Consider the following 15,443-nt stretch of genomic DNA (forward strand, 5'->3'; position numbering starts at 1 on the left):
GCTGGGCAGCGTTAGATGGGCTACTGCAGTGATCCCTCTGTGTCCCAGTCTGGGAGGGGAGAGATGAGAAAGGGCGAGGAGTCTGTGAATCTGCTCTTTGAACCTGGATTCCTCTGCTCCCTGCAGCGTCCTCTTTCTTTTTAGGGGGACATCGGAGTGTGACCCTCCTCCAGGTCCAAGCTGCCAATGCAGGGCAGCTGAGAACAGGACCGATGGGCAGAGCAGCTCTCCTCTCTCTGCACTAAGGGACAGTCCCTTTGCTGCTCAGGACCCACGGGATTTCACTTGGAAATTTCATTAGAAATGTGAGGGATTTCAAGCATCCAAACCCACTCCTAAACGTGGCAGGTGAATCTAGAACACATTAAACAAAACAAAATCCCCTCAGCTCAGTTCTCCAGCTGGGAAAATTGCAGAGAACAGAGACAAAAAGTTCTTTGATGTATCAAAAGTACATTTAATTTGAGATCACCCTGCGGCACAGCCAGAAGGAGTCCTCAGTTTCCCATTCCAGAGTCCCTGCTCCCAATGGCACCCTCATCCAGCAAAAGCCAGGGCTCAAGTGAGGGAGCTGCAGAGAGGTCTTCCTGAAAAGAGAGAGCCTGAGTGGGGGGTTGCAATGAGACATGCAAGAAGTTTTGCTCAGAGAAGTCAGGCTGAACTTTGTACTGCCTTTTCCTTCTCAACAGATAACCACAGCCAGTGGTAGCAAATGCCCAACAGCAGCTCCGTCACCCAGTTCCTCCTCCTGGCATTCGCAGACACACGGGAGCTGCAGCTCTTGCACTTCGGGCTCTTCCTGGGCATCTACCTGGCTGCCCTCCTGGGAAACGCACTCATCATCACCGCCATCGCCTGTGACCACCGCCTCCACACCCCCATGTACTTCTTCCTCCTCAACCTCTCCGTTCTTGACCTGGGATCCATCTCCACCACTGTCCCTAAATCCATGGCCAATTCCCTGTGGGATACCAGGGCCATCTCCTACTGGGGATGTACTGCACAGCTATTTCTGTTTGTCTTCTTGATGTCAGCAGAGTTTTATCTTCTCACTGTAATGGCCTACGACCGCTACATTGCCATCTGCCAACCCCTGCAGTACGGGACCCTCCTGGGCAGCAGAGCTTGTGTCCACATGGCAGCAGCTGCCTGGGGCAGTGGGTTTCTCAGTGCTCTCCTGCACACGGCCAATACATTTTCCCTACCCCTCTGCCAGGGCAATGTCCTGGACCAGTTCTTCTGTGAAGTTCCCCAGATCCTCAAGCTCTCCTGCTCACACTCCTGCATCAGGGAACTTGGGGTCCTTGTGGTCAGTGCCTGTTTATTCTTTGGGTGTTTCATTTTCATCATGTTGTCCTATGTGCAGATCTTCAGGGCCGTGCTGAGGATCCCCTCTGAGCAGGGACGGCACAAAGCCTTTTCCACGTGCCTCCCTCACCTGGCCGTGGTCTCCCTGTTTGTCAGCACTGGCTTCTTTGCCTACCTGAAGCCCCCCTCCATCTCCTCCCCATCCCTGGATCTGGTGGTGTCATTTCTGTACTCGGTGGTACCTCCAGCTGTGAACCCCCTCATCTACAGCATGAGGAACCAGGAGCTCAAAGAAGCATTGAAGAAACTCATTCAATGGGTTCACCTCCAGCAGCAGTAGAGCTGCCCATCTCTCCTCACAGACTCTTCTTAGCTTTTCTCAGGGTGGTTTGTGCTTCATTTCTTTTTCATCTGTGGTCATCGTGTTCATACAGGAATGTCTGTATTTGCTCCACATCTCCAGAAGCATGATCCTACTGTGCTGAACAATACAGAGGCCTTTGGTAAATGTGCCATCACGGTGTCAGAGCTGGCTTCCTGAGGAGCATCTCTGTAATCAAAGGGCAGCTCTCCCAAGGGCAGCTCCTGAAGCCTGGGCTCTTCTTCCTGCTGAAGGCAGGAGCAGGCTCCAGGAACTGCACCTGCCATGGCTGCTGCTGAGCTTGGTTCTCGGAGGGTTTATGGGGAGAGGGCACTGGGAGACATTTTGGGGAGAGAGGGCTGGACCCAGGTCTCACTAATTTTAAGTATCTGTCCTGGGTTGGGTGTCACAGGGGTAACTTCTCTTACAGTGCTGGGGAAAACTGCACTTTTAGAAGTCTCTAGTGTCTGAATTGATGAAAATATTTACTTTATAGCCAGCCAGAGTCTGTGGGATTCAAGGTCTCGGTGTTTTTGAGCCTTGCCAGGTGCAGGCACAAGGAGGAGCAAGGCCTGGGCATTTGGCCTGGGCTGGCCAACAGGATTATTTCATACCATCATCGTCACATTCAATATAAATTGGAAAAGTTTGCTGTGTAGTTTCTCTCTCCCTTGATGGTCATGGTCCAGAGAACTCCTTGCCTCAGTTCTGGGCCCCGGTTCTGGACCCCTGAGCCCTTCCCTTCCCCCCAAAGCCTCAGCCCTTGCAGTGTCCAACCTTTGCTGTTCCTGCTGGGAGTGCACAGCTTCCTGCTGATGGAATGGGCTGAGAATAATTCTTATATATCTTAGATTAGTATCGGGATTGATACTGGTTCTTTAGTATTATTGTCAATTATTTGGTCTTATCCTATTAAATCTATTCCCTTTTAAATTATTAAATTTATTTGATCGATTAAATTGATTCCCCTTATTAAATCAATTCCCCTTTCTGGGTGGGGAGGGGTCATTGGGTGAGAGAATAATTGTCTAAATGACCATAAATTGTTATGGGTTTTCTCAAACCGTAACAGTATCCACAAGCAAACAAGGGCTCTGCCATCCCAGGGGAGGCCGGTGGGACCCTCCAAAAGGAGACTGAAGAGTGATTCGTGTGTCCTTCAGTAAAAGCCCATGGATGGGTCAATGTGCATGTGGGAAAACATCCTGAGTCATGAAGAAAGCTCTGAGCCCATTCCACAGCTGTAGACCCCTGGGAAGGAGCTCAGTGGCAGGGCAGCCCCTCCAGCTGATTCTGCTTCCCTCCCTGACCAGCACAGCCAGTGTGGAGTCACTCCAAGGGCCCACAGCCCACTTGCTCTGTGGAGCATCACTGCCAGCATGGGGCCCTGTGAGGAGCACAGCGCCACCAGGCTGGACCGGAGGAGGGGTGGGGAGAGATCAGAGGAGCCGACCACAGCTAGAAATAGCCTTGGAGAGAAAAATGAATGTGTTCAGCCGCTCCAAGACAATACCCAGACTTTGGGTACCCTAAAGGATGCTCACGGTGCAGAGTCCTTGCTGTGCTGGTGCTCCACCAGGCCTGGGAGGTGGCTGGAGAAGGATTGGTGTCCACCACTTGCCATCTCTTGGTGCCATCATCCCTCCTGAAGGGTGTCATGGAAAGAAAGGCTGGGGCCCTGTATCAGGGCTTGCACTGAAGGAAGCCACATCACTTTGCTGCCATCCTTCAGTCCTTGTGCCCAGAACATGTTCTTCAGGCAACCTTCCCCACCCTGGGTGTCAGCACTTACCTCAAAAGTCACCCCTAGACAAGGCTCTTCAGCGGGGCTGAGCTGGAGGACTGGGGTCCAGCTGTGACCACAGGAAGACCTCTCCTGGGTCCTCTGCAAGGCTGGCAGCCTCTGTGGTCCCCCACCAGAAAAGGCAGCATACAGAGACTTGGGAAACTGTAGACCATCCCCATGCCCATTGGAGCCCTCAAGAAGAGTCCCTCACTCCAAAGATCCAGCCTGGCTTGTTGCAGGACCAGCCCATGGCTTTGTGTTTCAAAGAACATCTGGTGAGGAAGGAGAGACACCGGTACAGATAGGGACATGCTGGCGTGAGAACAAGATGGGGAAGTACATTGGGTGTCTGCAGCCTGCAGGGAAACAGGCACAGGCATGGGACAGTGTAGGACAGCCTGTGGTGCAGATGGCCAGGGGCGCTGTCAGGGCTGAAAGGCCCTGGCAGAACCCAGGTCTTTGCCCCCTTGGCTATGGCTGATGGCCCGGCCACAAAGGCCTAAGAAAACACACATCATCCTCATGGCAATGGGGCATCGTTGCCTCCTTGCAACCCTCCCAGGGAGGCCGGGAGGTGTCGTACCATTGTCCTGTCTTTGGCATTGCACTCCCCACATCCCCAGGAAGAACCTTAACCCACACAAAAGGGTCAGGATCTGCCTTCCCAGGGCCTGGGCGTCAGGGCTTGGCCTTTCTGCTTCATCAAACAAAGCCAGGGGTTTCTCAGCACCTGAGCTGCCTGCACAGCACCTTTGCCTTCCTGCCATCATGGCCTCCTGTGATCTGCTCTAACGAGTCCCTGGGGAGGCTTTGTCAGGAATGGCCCTCACAGGGGCCCGTTTATACTTCAAGGTACTTTGGGGTTTGCTTCTGACTTTGATTTCTTGAGAGGTTTCTTCAATCTCCTCTTGGCATCTGAGGTTCATGGACCCAGCACCAAATATGCCATGGGGCTCATTAAGACACAGAAAGCCCTAATGAGCTGTATCTCCGTTCGTAATTTTCTTTAAGGCCTTAGGACTTGTACAACTAATTGGAGAGGTTTCAGTTGGGTACCTAATATGAAGCTTTACGTGAAGATCTCATAAAGGAGGATTCTTTCTTTCAAGGGTATTTTCTATCTTGTTTTAGTTTATAGAAGAAGTGAGAACAGCATTCTCCAATGGGTATTGATCCAGCGGGTCTCCTGGAGACACCTGTACAGGCAGGAGAAGCAGTCCCTTTAGGTCCAACACTGTATGGACAACCTCACTCCTCACCTCCTCAAGCCCACCAGTTCCCTCCTCGGCCACTTCGCACTTGCATCCCTTTTCCTCGCATCAGACTTCTCCACCGCACTCTGCAGCTGGATGGTACAGCTCCTTTCCACCAGCTCCCACCTGCTTTCCATAGAGACCGGGCTGCACAACGGCACAGAAAGGTTTCTCTTCATTGCCGACAAAGAAAAGTTAAACTTGATGTAATTTAATAAACTATAGAACTCTCTCCTCACATGTAGGCAAAGTCTAAGCAGCATCTCCTGTCGTCCAGCTTTCACAAGGGGTTTCCAGACAAGAACATTTTTAGACAGAGAGATAAGAAAGGATAGATATAAACACAAGGAAGGTGTTGACTAAAGAGTTAAAGAGACTTCTGAACGATGGGGCAGGTTTCTAACCCCCTGAACCTCAAAGCAGAAAGCAGAGAGTGGAGAGGCATCTGACTGCCAAAGAGCAAGCGGAGGAGAAACCCGAGAGCAATGGGAAGGGCAGGCGTCCAGGTAGTCTGCTGAAAAGATGTCCTTAGACATGGCCATTGAACCAGGAGAGGTGGAAACACCTGAGTAACGAGGTCGATGAAGTAATTAACAGAGTAGTGGTAATACAAATACAGGGGAAGATCAGTATTTCTTCTGCCATTAGTACACTCCCAGGAAATTCTGTCATGGTGGGAAACTCGGCCATTTCTTAAACGTGCTCCGATGATTCAGATGATGAAAATGTGCTGGTATATTTTTTTCAAACGTAAAAAATAACTAAAAAATATAAAGTAACACCGTGCACCTTTCTGGTCGGAAATCAGTCGTGTGAGCATAAACAACCAGGACTGTTTGGACGTTAAGCACAATAAAAAGAGTTTTTACAAATACCTTAGCAAGAAAAGGAGGACTAAGGAGACTCTCCATCCTTTATTAGATGGGGGCGGTAAGATAGTGACCAAGGATGAGGAAAAGGCTGAGGTACTTAATGCCTTAATTGCCTCAGCCTATAGTAGTAGGACCAGTTGTTCCCTGAGTACCCAGACCCCTGCAATAGTAGATAGGGGTGGGGAGAAGAATGAAGCCCCCATAATCCAAGGGGAAATGCTGAGGGACTGATGATGCTGACACAGGCCAGGATGCTGTTGGCCTTCTTGGCCACCTGGGCACGCTGCTGGCTCATATTCAGCTGACAGTTGACCAACATCCCCAGGTCCTTTTTTGCCGGGCAGCTCCAGCCACTCTTCCCCCAGCCTGTAGAGCTCATGGGGTTGTTGTGACACAAGGGCAGGGCCCGGCACTTGGCCTTGTTGAACTTCACACCGTTGGCCTAGGCACATCCATCCATCCATACTGTCCAGATCACTCTGTAGAGCCTTCTTACTCTCCAGCAGATGAACACTCCCACCTAACTTGGTGTCTTCTGTGAACTTACTGAGGGTGCACTCCATCACCTCGTCCAGATCATTGATAAAGTTATGAAAGAGAACAGGCCCTGATGCTGAGCCCTGGGGAACACCACTGGTGATTGGCCGCCAACTGGATTGAACTCCATTCACCACCGCTCTCTGGGCCCAGCCCCCAGCCAGTTTTTTACCAAGCGAAGAGTACTCCCATCCAAGTCATGGGCAGCCAGTTTCTCCAGGAGAATGCTGTGGGAAATGTTGTCAAAGACTTCACTAAAGTCCAGGGACACAACATCCACAGCCTTTCCCTCATCCACCAAGTGGGTCACCTCGTTATAGAAGGAGATCAGGTTTGTCAAGCAGGACCTGCCTTTCACAAGCCCATGCTGACTGGGCCTGATCGCCTGGTTGTCCTGTTCGTGCCTGTCGTGTCAAAAGGAATGTAGTTTTAGTTTTGTCTGTCAGAGTCCCAGGACCTTCACTGATTTGTCTGTCAGAGTCCCAGCAAAGGACTTGCAGTGAGTCAGATTCACAAGAAAATGAAAATCATTTATTTTATTGAGAAACTCAGAACAGATTTGAGATTGGCGTTGATAAATTCACTAACTACAATAGCGCTACTAATTGAGGTTAATATTGCTGGTAAAAATAGTAATAATACAACAGCTCAGGGTAACATTCACCAGAGGGTGAAAGGCGCAGCGCTGACCCAGGAAGGCGTCCCTGCCTGGGGTGGAGGGAGAGAACGCAGCCCCTCGACCGGTCCCTCAGGTGTCGAGGTTCTTCTCTCCCAGTTTAGCAGTCATTTTCTCTGTCTTTTTATTTCCAAAATTATGAGGTTTCCCTCCACCAGGTGATGTGTAGTATGATTTGGGTGCAGAGATGAGTGCTACGGTCATATATGTTTCACATGATGTCTATGATCCTCATTAGCGTATGCAGGGGGGTCAACTTTAATATGCATTTCACAGGCAATGAGGCAAAGGTCACTCATTGGACACGATGGCCCTTTGAAGAAGCAAAGACCTGCAACGGTTCCTGTTATCTTCTTGTCTTTGCTGACCAAAAGCAGGGCTGTCCTGCCTCCACAGGGCTCCCTCCTGATCCACATCCCCTCAGAGCCAGGCGAGTCTCCACTCCTCCAGGGGGCACAAGAGATGGCAAGGCCAGTCTTAATCGTTCTTTGAGCACAGAGCCCTCATTATCCAAATTCCACAGTGCCATGACGTGTCCTTGCACTCCGGATGATCTGTTCCATAACCTTTCCAGGTACCGAGGTCAGAATGACAGGCCTGTAGTTCCCCGAACCCTCTTTGTTGCCCTCTGGATGGACGTCCCATTTGCAAACCTCCAGTCACCTGGGAGCTCCCCATTTTGCCAGGACTTCTGGTAAAGGATGGAGAGTGGCTTGGTGAGAACACCGACAAGCTCCCTCAGTACCCTCGGCTGGATCCCATCCGGCCCCCCAGACATGTGTGTCTAAGTGCTGTGTTAGGTCACTCACCATTTCCCCTTGAATTATGGGGGACTCATTCTGCTCCCCGTCCCTGTCCACTAGATCAGGGGGAGTGGTACTCAGGGGACCACTGCTCCTACTACTAAAGTCTGAGGCCAAGAAGGCGTTAAGTACCTCAGCATTTCCCTCATCCATGGTCACTGTGTTTCCCCTTCCTGTCTAATAAAGGATGGAGATTATCGTTAGTTCTCCTTTTACTGCTGATGTATTTATAGAAACCTATTTATTGTCCTTAACATATGAAGCCAGATAAAACTCTTGTGGGCCTTTCTTCTAGTGGGTTCTAGTTCTAGTGGGACTCTGGCCCTTATAAATTTCTCCCCACAGAGCCTCACAAGGTCTTTGTAGTCACCATGAGGTCCCTGCCCTTTCTTCCAAAGGCCACAAACTCTCCTTTTCTCCCTGAGTTGTGACCAGAGCTCTCTGTTCAGCCAGGCCGGTCTGGTGAGAGAGGTGAGAGAGGGCAAGTGAGAGAAATCTCCTTGGGATGGTGGGGGCTGTTCCTGGCGTCACACACAGCAATGTCAGGGCTCTGACAGGGCTGTTCAGAGAAACGAGTCCTTCCCTGGCACAGGCAGAGGCCCTGCAGCAGACTCCCTGGCCTCCGGTGGCCACCCCCAGAGGCTGCAGCCCCTCGGCCCTGCGGGCTGTCTCCTGCTCTGCACCTCTCGGAGATGCCCCACGGCTGAGGAATGGACACAGGGACCTCGGTCCAAGGAAGCCCATCCCTGTGCTGCATCCAGCGGCTTTCCCAGGATGTTACCCTCAAAATGAACGGATCTCAAGAAACTGTCTGTCCCACAGACCTTCGAGGAACTCCCAGGAACTTCTGATGGTCTTTGTACTCACTGGAGTTAATCTCACCACACACACACGACGTACATGCGGAGATCTCAGCTGTCCAATACAAACATGGACTTCTTCAGGACAAGGGGAAATGGCCTCAAGTGACACCAGGGGAGGTTCAGATTGGATATCAGGAAAACTTTCTGCACTGAAAGGGTTATCAAGCACTGGAACAGGCTGCCCAGGGAAGTGGTGGAATTGTCATCCCTGGAAGTATTTAAAAGACGTGGTGCTTAATGACATGGTTTAGTGATGGTTTTTGTCAGGGTTAGATTTATGCTTGGACTCGATGATCTGAAAGGTTCCCATCCAATCTAGAAAACTCTATGATTCTTTAGAGGGACAACCAGCCTCCCCAAGCTGGGATAAGAGGCCAGAGCCAGAAATGGTGGTTGTTACTGGCAGGGTGTGTGACAATTACCCTGGGGAAGCTTCCTTGGGGTGTCCAGCACTCACAGGACCAGAGGAGAACCTGCTCTGCTGGTCCTTCCTGTCTTTCCTAGGATGCCTGGCTGTGCAAGGACTCTGTTGTGTGCCCACGCCTTGCACACTCACACAGTTAAGCTCTGCACTTGTGTTTTCAAATGTGGGGCACTTTCCTGGGAAAAGGAAAAGCCAACTTTATAAAAAGAACTATGACTTCATGCCCTGCCCTGAGGAGTCTCTGATATGATGGAGGTGCTGTTAGGGAGTTCAGCTCTGGAAGGGAATTGCCCAGTGCCTGTCCTGACCTGTGGCCCAGGGCTGCCCCACAGCAGGAGGATGAGCTGCCAGAGCACTCGGGCTCCATAGCAAGGCAAGGGCTCAGAAGGCAAGTGTGGGTGTGGAAAGAGACCAAATTGGAAAAGACCAAGGTTGGTGCTCGCTGACAGAGCTGCTGTGCTCGGACCCTTTCCCCTCCACCTCTGCTCACAGGCATTGCCCTGCAGCTCCAGAGAAAGCCTGAGAGGAAGGATTTTGGGCAACAGGTTGCTGGATGGTTCTATATTTTATTTTAATACAAAGAGAGAGCAGGTCCTCATTTATACAGTATGTAGATTTCACAAATTTGGAAAAATGCATAATTTGAAACAGCAAAACAAGTTGGTTTTTTTGGTACAAAACATTATACAAAGTAAAGCAAAAAAGAAAAAAACAACAAAAGCCAAACAAAGGCCTAAACACAGAATTAAAACTAACATAAACTACAGTACATGAGCTTGACATATAATGAGTTACGTTAACAGTGATTTGTAGAAGAAAACAGCTTATTGTTTCAGAAAATCATCTGGTCATCAGTTTCCACACTGCACCTTTGAGCTCCTTGTTCCTCATGCTGTAGATGAGGGGGTTCACTGCTGGAGGCACCACCGAGTACAGAACAGCCACCACCAGGTCTAGAACTTGGGAGGAGATGGAGGGGGGTTTCAGGTGGGCAAACACTGCAGTGCTGATAAACAGGGAGACCATGGCCAGGTGAGGGAGGCACGTGGAAAAGGCTTTGTGCCGTCCCTGCTCAGAGGGGATCCTCAGCACGGCCCTGAAGATCTGCACATAGGACACCACAATGAAAACAAAACAAACCAAACCAAACAAGGAACTAACCACAATAAGAACAACTTCCCTGAGGTAGGAGTGTGAGCAGGAGAGCTTGAGGATCTGGGGGATTTCACAGAAGAACTGATCCAGGACATTGCCCTGGCAGAGGGGTAGGGAAAATGTATTGGCCGTGTGCAGGAGAGCATTGAGAAACCCACTGCCCCAGGCAGTTGCTGCCATGTGGACACAAGCTCTGCTGCCCAGGAGGGTCCCGTAGTGCAGGGGTTGGCAGATGGCAACGTAGCGGTCATAGGACATGACAGTGAGAAGAAAATATTCTGATGACATCAAAAAGAGAAAAAGAAATATCTGGGCAGCACACCCCCGGTAGGAGATGGCCCTAGTGTCCCAGAGAGAATTGGCCATGGCTTTGGGGACAGTGGTGGAGATGGATCCCAGGTCAAGAACGGAGAGGTTGAGGAGGAAGAAGTACATGGGGGTGTGGAGGCGGTGGTCACAGGCGATGGCGGTGATGATGAGCGCGTTTCCCAGGAGGGCAGCCAGGTAGATGCCCAGGAAGAGCCCGAAGTGCAAGAGCTGTAGCTCCCGTGTGTCTGCGAATGCCAGAAGGAGGAACTGGGTGATGGAGCTGCTGTTGGACATTTGTTTTCTCTGGCCATGGGGCAACGTTGAAAGAGGAGACAATATTGAAAAACTAATGAAGACTTCCTTAATCCCATCCCATGCTCTTTCCCCAAAAATCCCCCCAAAATCACTTTTCTTTCTTTGGAATAATTTCATTCTGCTCCTTTTTCAGAAAACGAGTTTCTGCTGCTGAGTGAGGGCACGTCCTTTGCAGGGGTAGAAATCCCTCTCCTTCCCATTGCCTTTAGCCTGAACACTGCTGATCCTTGGGGGAAAAAAGGGCTCTCTGTGCCCTGGGGCAGAGCCAGGAGAGCTGCTCTGCACACCAGTACCTGCTGGTCACCAACCAGGTGTCCTGTGCTTACACCTCTCTCCGTGGGAGAATGGTCTCCCTGACACCATCCTTGAGGAAGAAAACGGCCTTTTGTGAGTGTGGGAGAGTCCAGGTTCCAAGTCCATTTCTCCCGTCTGTTGTCCCTTTCCCTGTGCAGCTGAGCAGAGAGGGATGCAGAGGGGTGGCCTGGCTCTCTGCCGCCTGGGGCTGTCCCTGCTGGGAGCTGTCTCTCTGTCCCCAGGTCTCTCCGTCCCCAGGTCTCTCCCTGTCACTGCTCCCAGAGCCCCCCCACCCACCCTGTGCTCAGCTCTGCCCTGCAGACCCCTCCTGGCAGCAGGGCACTGCCCAGGGACATCTCCCTGTTTGTGGGTCCTGAGCAGTAGATGAGGTAAAGCCTGATGCTGCAGGCAAAGGTGATGCTGCTGCTGTCTGTAGGGAGAGGAGTGGGGGAAGGCACGGTATGAGGTTTCTGGCAGATCTGTCGATCCATCACTGTAAGGGTTCAGGGAGGGCTTTTTCCCTATTCCCTGAGGAGAAATCTGTAGCACACAAAAATGAAACATTTTCATCTCTAAGGAAGCACCTGTGTTGAGCTTTCTCTTGAAATGCTGCTTCTGCCAATGTTCTGGGGATGATCTGGAGCTGCCAGCAGCCTTGACCCTTGCAGTACCCTCTTGAATGCCATAGGATCCTTCCCTGACAGCAGTCGCACCTTCCACCCACAGCTTTTCCCCACGCTGCCGTGGGGAGCTCCCCGGGCAGGCTGAGAGCTGACCCTGGCAGGCAGCAAAGCCCCTGTCCTGGCACACAGACCCCTGGGGTGCAGGGACCCTGCTCTGCAGGACAGCCCTGGGCACCCCTGGACGCACTCCCAGCTTCACACCCTCTCGGCTGTCCCCGGCAGAAGGCAGCCTTCAATCCTTGTCCCTGTGATGGTGCAGAAGGGAAACACTGCTCTGCAGCACGTCCTCCTTCTCCGCACCAGAGAAGCCAGGAGAGCCGTCCTGAGAGGTCCTAGCAGTCATACAATGTGTCAGCTCTAGAAGATCCATCTAGGAGTCTTATCGTAATTTGCCGGTTGCCAGAGACTTTCTGTGTCAAGAGATGTGAAGATCTCCCCATGAGCAAGCTCAGAACCGTCCCCCGACTCCCAGCTGCCTCTATCCTCTCTGTACCTCACTCCCCTCGGTGCCTGCAGGCAGTGCCCTCAGCCCTTGGCAGAGGAGCTGCTCCTGGGCAGAGCTGTCTCTCTGCCGCGCTGCCCCATGGCCAGGAGCTCCCTCCATCCCAGGAGCCCGGCCCAGCTCAGCAGCAGAGCAACAGCCCAAGGCAGCACTTTTTCTGCCCCTCTGGAATCCCTCGAGGTGTCCCTGGGGCTCCAGGGGAAACTGTTGTGAAGTAGGCTGAAATCACCACTGATTTTGCCTCTCTTAGCTCTGGAGAGACACTTCTTTCCAGCAGTAGCATTTCTCAATCACAGACAGATTGAGGTCCAAGAATACCTGTTCTGTTGTGGTTTCAGACAGGACACCCAGACAATGCCAGAGAGGAATCTCCTTCAATCTCTTCTCAGGGAAGGGATTCCGCTGAGTCAATGGAGGCTTCTCATCCTGGGTTTGTAGTCCCTAGAGCTAAGAGAGGAGTCGGCTCCATCCCTGGCACACCACAAACCCCCACGAGGTGGGATTCCTCTTGCCTCCATTCAGATGTGCACAAAACCAGGTCCTGCCTGTGAGCTCCTTGTCTCAGGTCCCCTGGTACTGAATGGAGATGGAGGGCAGGAGTCAGATGTTCAGACACAGACACCTGGGGACATATTTGGTGCCAGCGGTGACCAAGATGCAGCTGGGAACTGCAAGCTCTAGTGGAGCAATTCTTAGAGACGGGGCAGCATCTGGGGGCATCTTCTTGGAGGTTAGTGGGAAATCCCTTGGGCGACATTTAAACAACAAAAGGTGCCCACATGTAGGAGAAGTGAACCTGTGACTGTCCTTATGTTCGGGGCAGCGCAGAGAGGGATTCGGCTGACCTCATGGTATCAGGCCTGTGGTGCTGTGGGAGGTGCCAGGGCTCTGCAGCACAACTGCCTGCACCTGCCATGGACAGCACAGGAACCCCGTCCCCGTTCAGACCAGCTGTGTGACAGCCATCACCCAGGGCATCTCAGACAGAGTCGGGGCCTTTGGGCCAGCAACTGAATCCCGCCACTGCAGTGACGCAAGGGCTGTCCCTTCTCTATCCAGTAGATGCTGGGCAGGGCATGAACACCCAGCACATCACACCAGGGTCTCCACTCGTCTTCCTTCACCCTCAAACTCTTCCAGTTCTTCTCTCCTCCAGCGTTCAAGCATCCCCTTGATGATACAACCCTGGGTCAGGCCAATGATTTCTACAGTGGGTCTGAATCACAGGGTGTCCACACCAAGGACGTTTTCAACATCATCCCTTCCTTCCTGAGAGAAGATTCACCTCCCGCACAGGCCCTCGGGGCTGCAGAGACACAACAGACAGCAAAGCCCTCTCCTGCTCCAAGGGCACACACCAGCTCTTTCTCTTTGGCCTTGGGGCGAGCAGGGTTTGCTCTCTTTGTGGGCACGTGATTTCTGCTTCACACTGCCATCTGCCCTCCGCTCCAGCATGTCTCTGCTCTGAAGCAGAGCCTTTGCACATTTGAGGTCTTATGGGCTGGAAGCAGGTTTTCCCTCTGCAAGTCTGCTCTCAGCCCAGCTGAGGTGCTGCTGCCCAGACGTGCCCCAATGCCCTCAGCCTGGGGCACAGAGAGGAGGAGCTGGAGCTGTGTGTGCAACCTCTTCCTTCCACTTGGAGGGAATAACAGCTGGAGGGGTGTTGGGACAGCTCACATGCCTGGGGGCTGTGATGGGGGGTTCAGGATGATCAGGAGGCCAGCAAGGTCAGGAGGGAGGTGCCCTCAGTGTGAAGGAGCTGCTCAGATGTGTGGAGCTCCTCTATGGGACGAACAAGTTGAGTGAACCTTTGTGGCTGATGGTCAGAGGAGAGGCTGGTAAGGGTGACATTGCCGTGGGTGGTGAAGAGTCTATTAAACTCCCTTTGCTGGCTGAAATGACCCTGGCATTCACTGGAAGGGGACCACAGCAGCATGCAAACTGTCCTGGAGTTTCTTGGAGGATCTTGGTCAAGGCACAGCTTGGGACACAGGTGCCAGATTGGCCAAAAATGGTGATGCTCATCTGCATCTGTTACTCTCAAAGAAGGAAGAGGTGGACACCGGTGTGACCTTGAAGTGTTTTGACCGTGAAACTGTGGGGGTCTCACCTCCCAAGGGGAAGGAGAAGAGCGCAGATGCCAGACCTGAGAGGAGCAGACTTTGGCCACGTCTTGCGACTTTGAGTAGGGGAGCCCATGTGAGCAGCAGTGAGGGGCAGCAGAGCTCAGTAGAGCTGGTCTGCAAGGGCAGAGTCTTTCAAGTACGAGAGTGTGGTCACACCAATACTCAGGACAACAAGCAGAGGTATCAGGAGAGAAGCTTCGGGAAACAAGAAACTCAAAGGGAAGTTCCATAGAAAATAGGAACCATGCGAGATGTGGATGCAATGATCAAAAACAAAGGGGGAATTCAGAAATGCAGTTGGATTTGTGAACACCAGAGCTCCTACAGAGTAAGAACACTTGAGAGGGAGTTCAAGGGCACAAGGATGAGCTGTTCCTACTCCAGAAACAGTTAAAGAAGAAACAGACTGTGTGGCCACTGCTGAATTTGCTAAAAGTAGGTGTGGGTAGGGCTGAGGTACTCTTGGCCTTTTTCTTCACCGGCAAGGCCTCCCAGTTCCATGTGCCTAAGAGGTAGAACACCATGTGAAATCCAGCAGTGCATGGTCATCCCTTAATAGGCCGTTGGACCAGAGAGGTTGAATCCCAGGATGCTGAGAGACCAGGCTGATGTCAGAGCAGGGCTGCTCTGATCCATTTGGGAAGGTCATCACGACGGGAGAAAGCAAAAATCAAACCTGGCACACATCTTCTCAAAAGGCCTCAGGACTGAGCAGGGGAATTACAGGCCGCAGTGACAGAGGCCAGGGGCTGCGTGGCTGGGCAGCAGCTCAGTGGAAACGGCCCTGGAGATCCTTGAGCTTCATCAGACAAAACATGAGCCATCAGCAAAGGCGGCCAAGAGTGTCCGGGGCTGCGTGAGCAGGAGCACAGCCAGAAGAAGTGATTGTCCTCCTCTGCTCAGCACCTTTTACACCACACCCTGCCCAGTGACAGTGAGACAATGGCAAACAGGAACCAGCTCACAGGAGGGTCGCTGAGGTGGTAATCCTTCCATTATCCTTCAAGAGTTACTGTGATTTCCCTAAGAATATCAGCATCTACAAGAACAAAAAACATTAAATCAACAAAAGCATTCCCCTGCCTAAATACAAATATCTGCAGCGGAGCAACCTGCGTCTGAGGTAGCCCCTTTGGGCAATGCCAATGGCATCAGTATTTCAATATACAGCATGAC

The 15,443-nt window shown here is 52.0% G+C and overlaps 2 protein-coding genes across 2 annotated transcripts; one reads left to right on the plus strand and one right to left on the minus strand.

The window, feature by feature from the left end:
- The first annotated feature begins 712 nt into the window (after positions 1-712).
- LOC141476361 (olfactory receptor 14A16-like) lies at positions 713-1,648 on the plus strand. Its single transcript, XM_074165034.1, has one exon. It carries the CDS (start codon positions 713-715, stop codon positions 1,646-1,648), a length of 936 nt encoding a protein of 311 aa, XP_074021135.1.
- An 8,075-nt stretch (positions 1,649-9,723) lies between these two features.
- On the minus strand, positions 9,724-10,641 carry LOC141476362 (olfactory receptor 14J1-like). The gene has a single exon (XM_074165035.1). The coding sequence runs from the start codon at positions 10,639-10,641 to the stop codon at positions 9,724-9,726; it is 918 nt and encodes a 305-aa protein (XP_074021136.1).
- Positions 10,642-15,443: the final 4,802 nt, after the last annotated feature.

The sequence above is a fragment of the Numenius arquata genome, chromosome 30, assembly GCF_964106895.1.
Source record: "Numenius arquata chromosome 30, bNumArq3.hap1.1, whole genome shotgun sequence".
NCBI lineage: Eukaryota > Metazoa > Chordata > Aves > Charadriiformes > Scolopacidae > Numenius > Numenius arquata.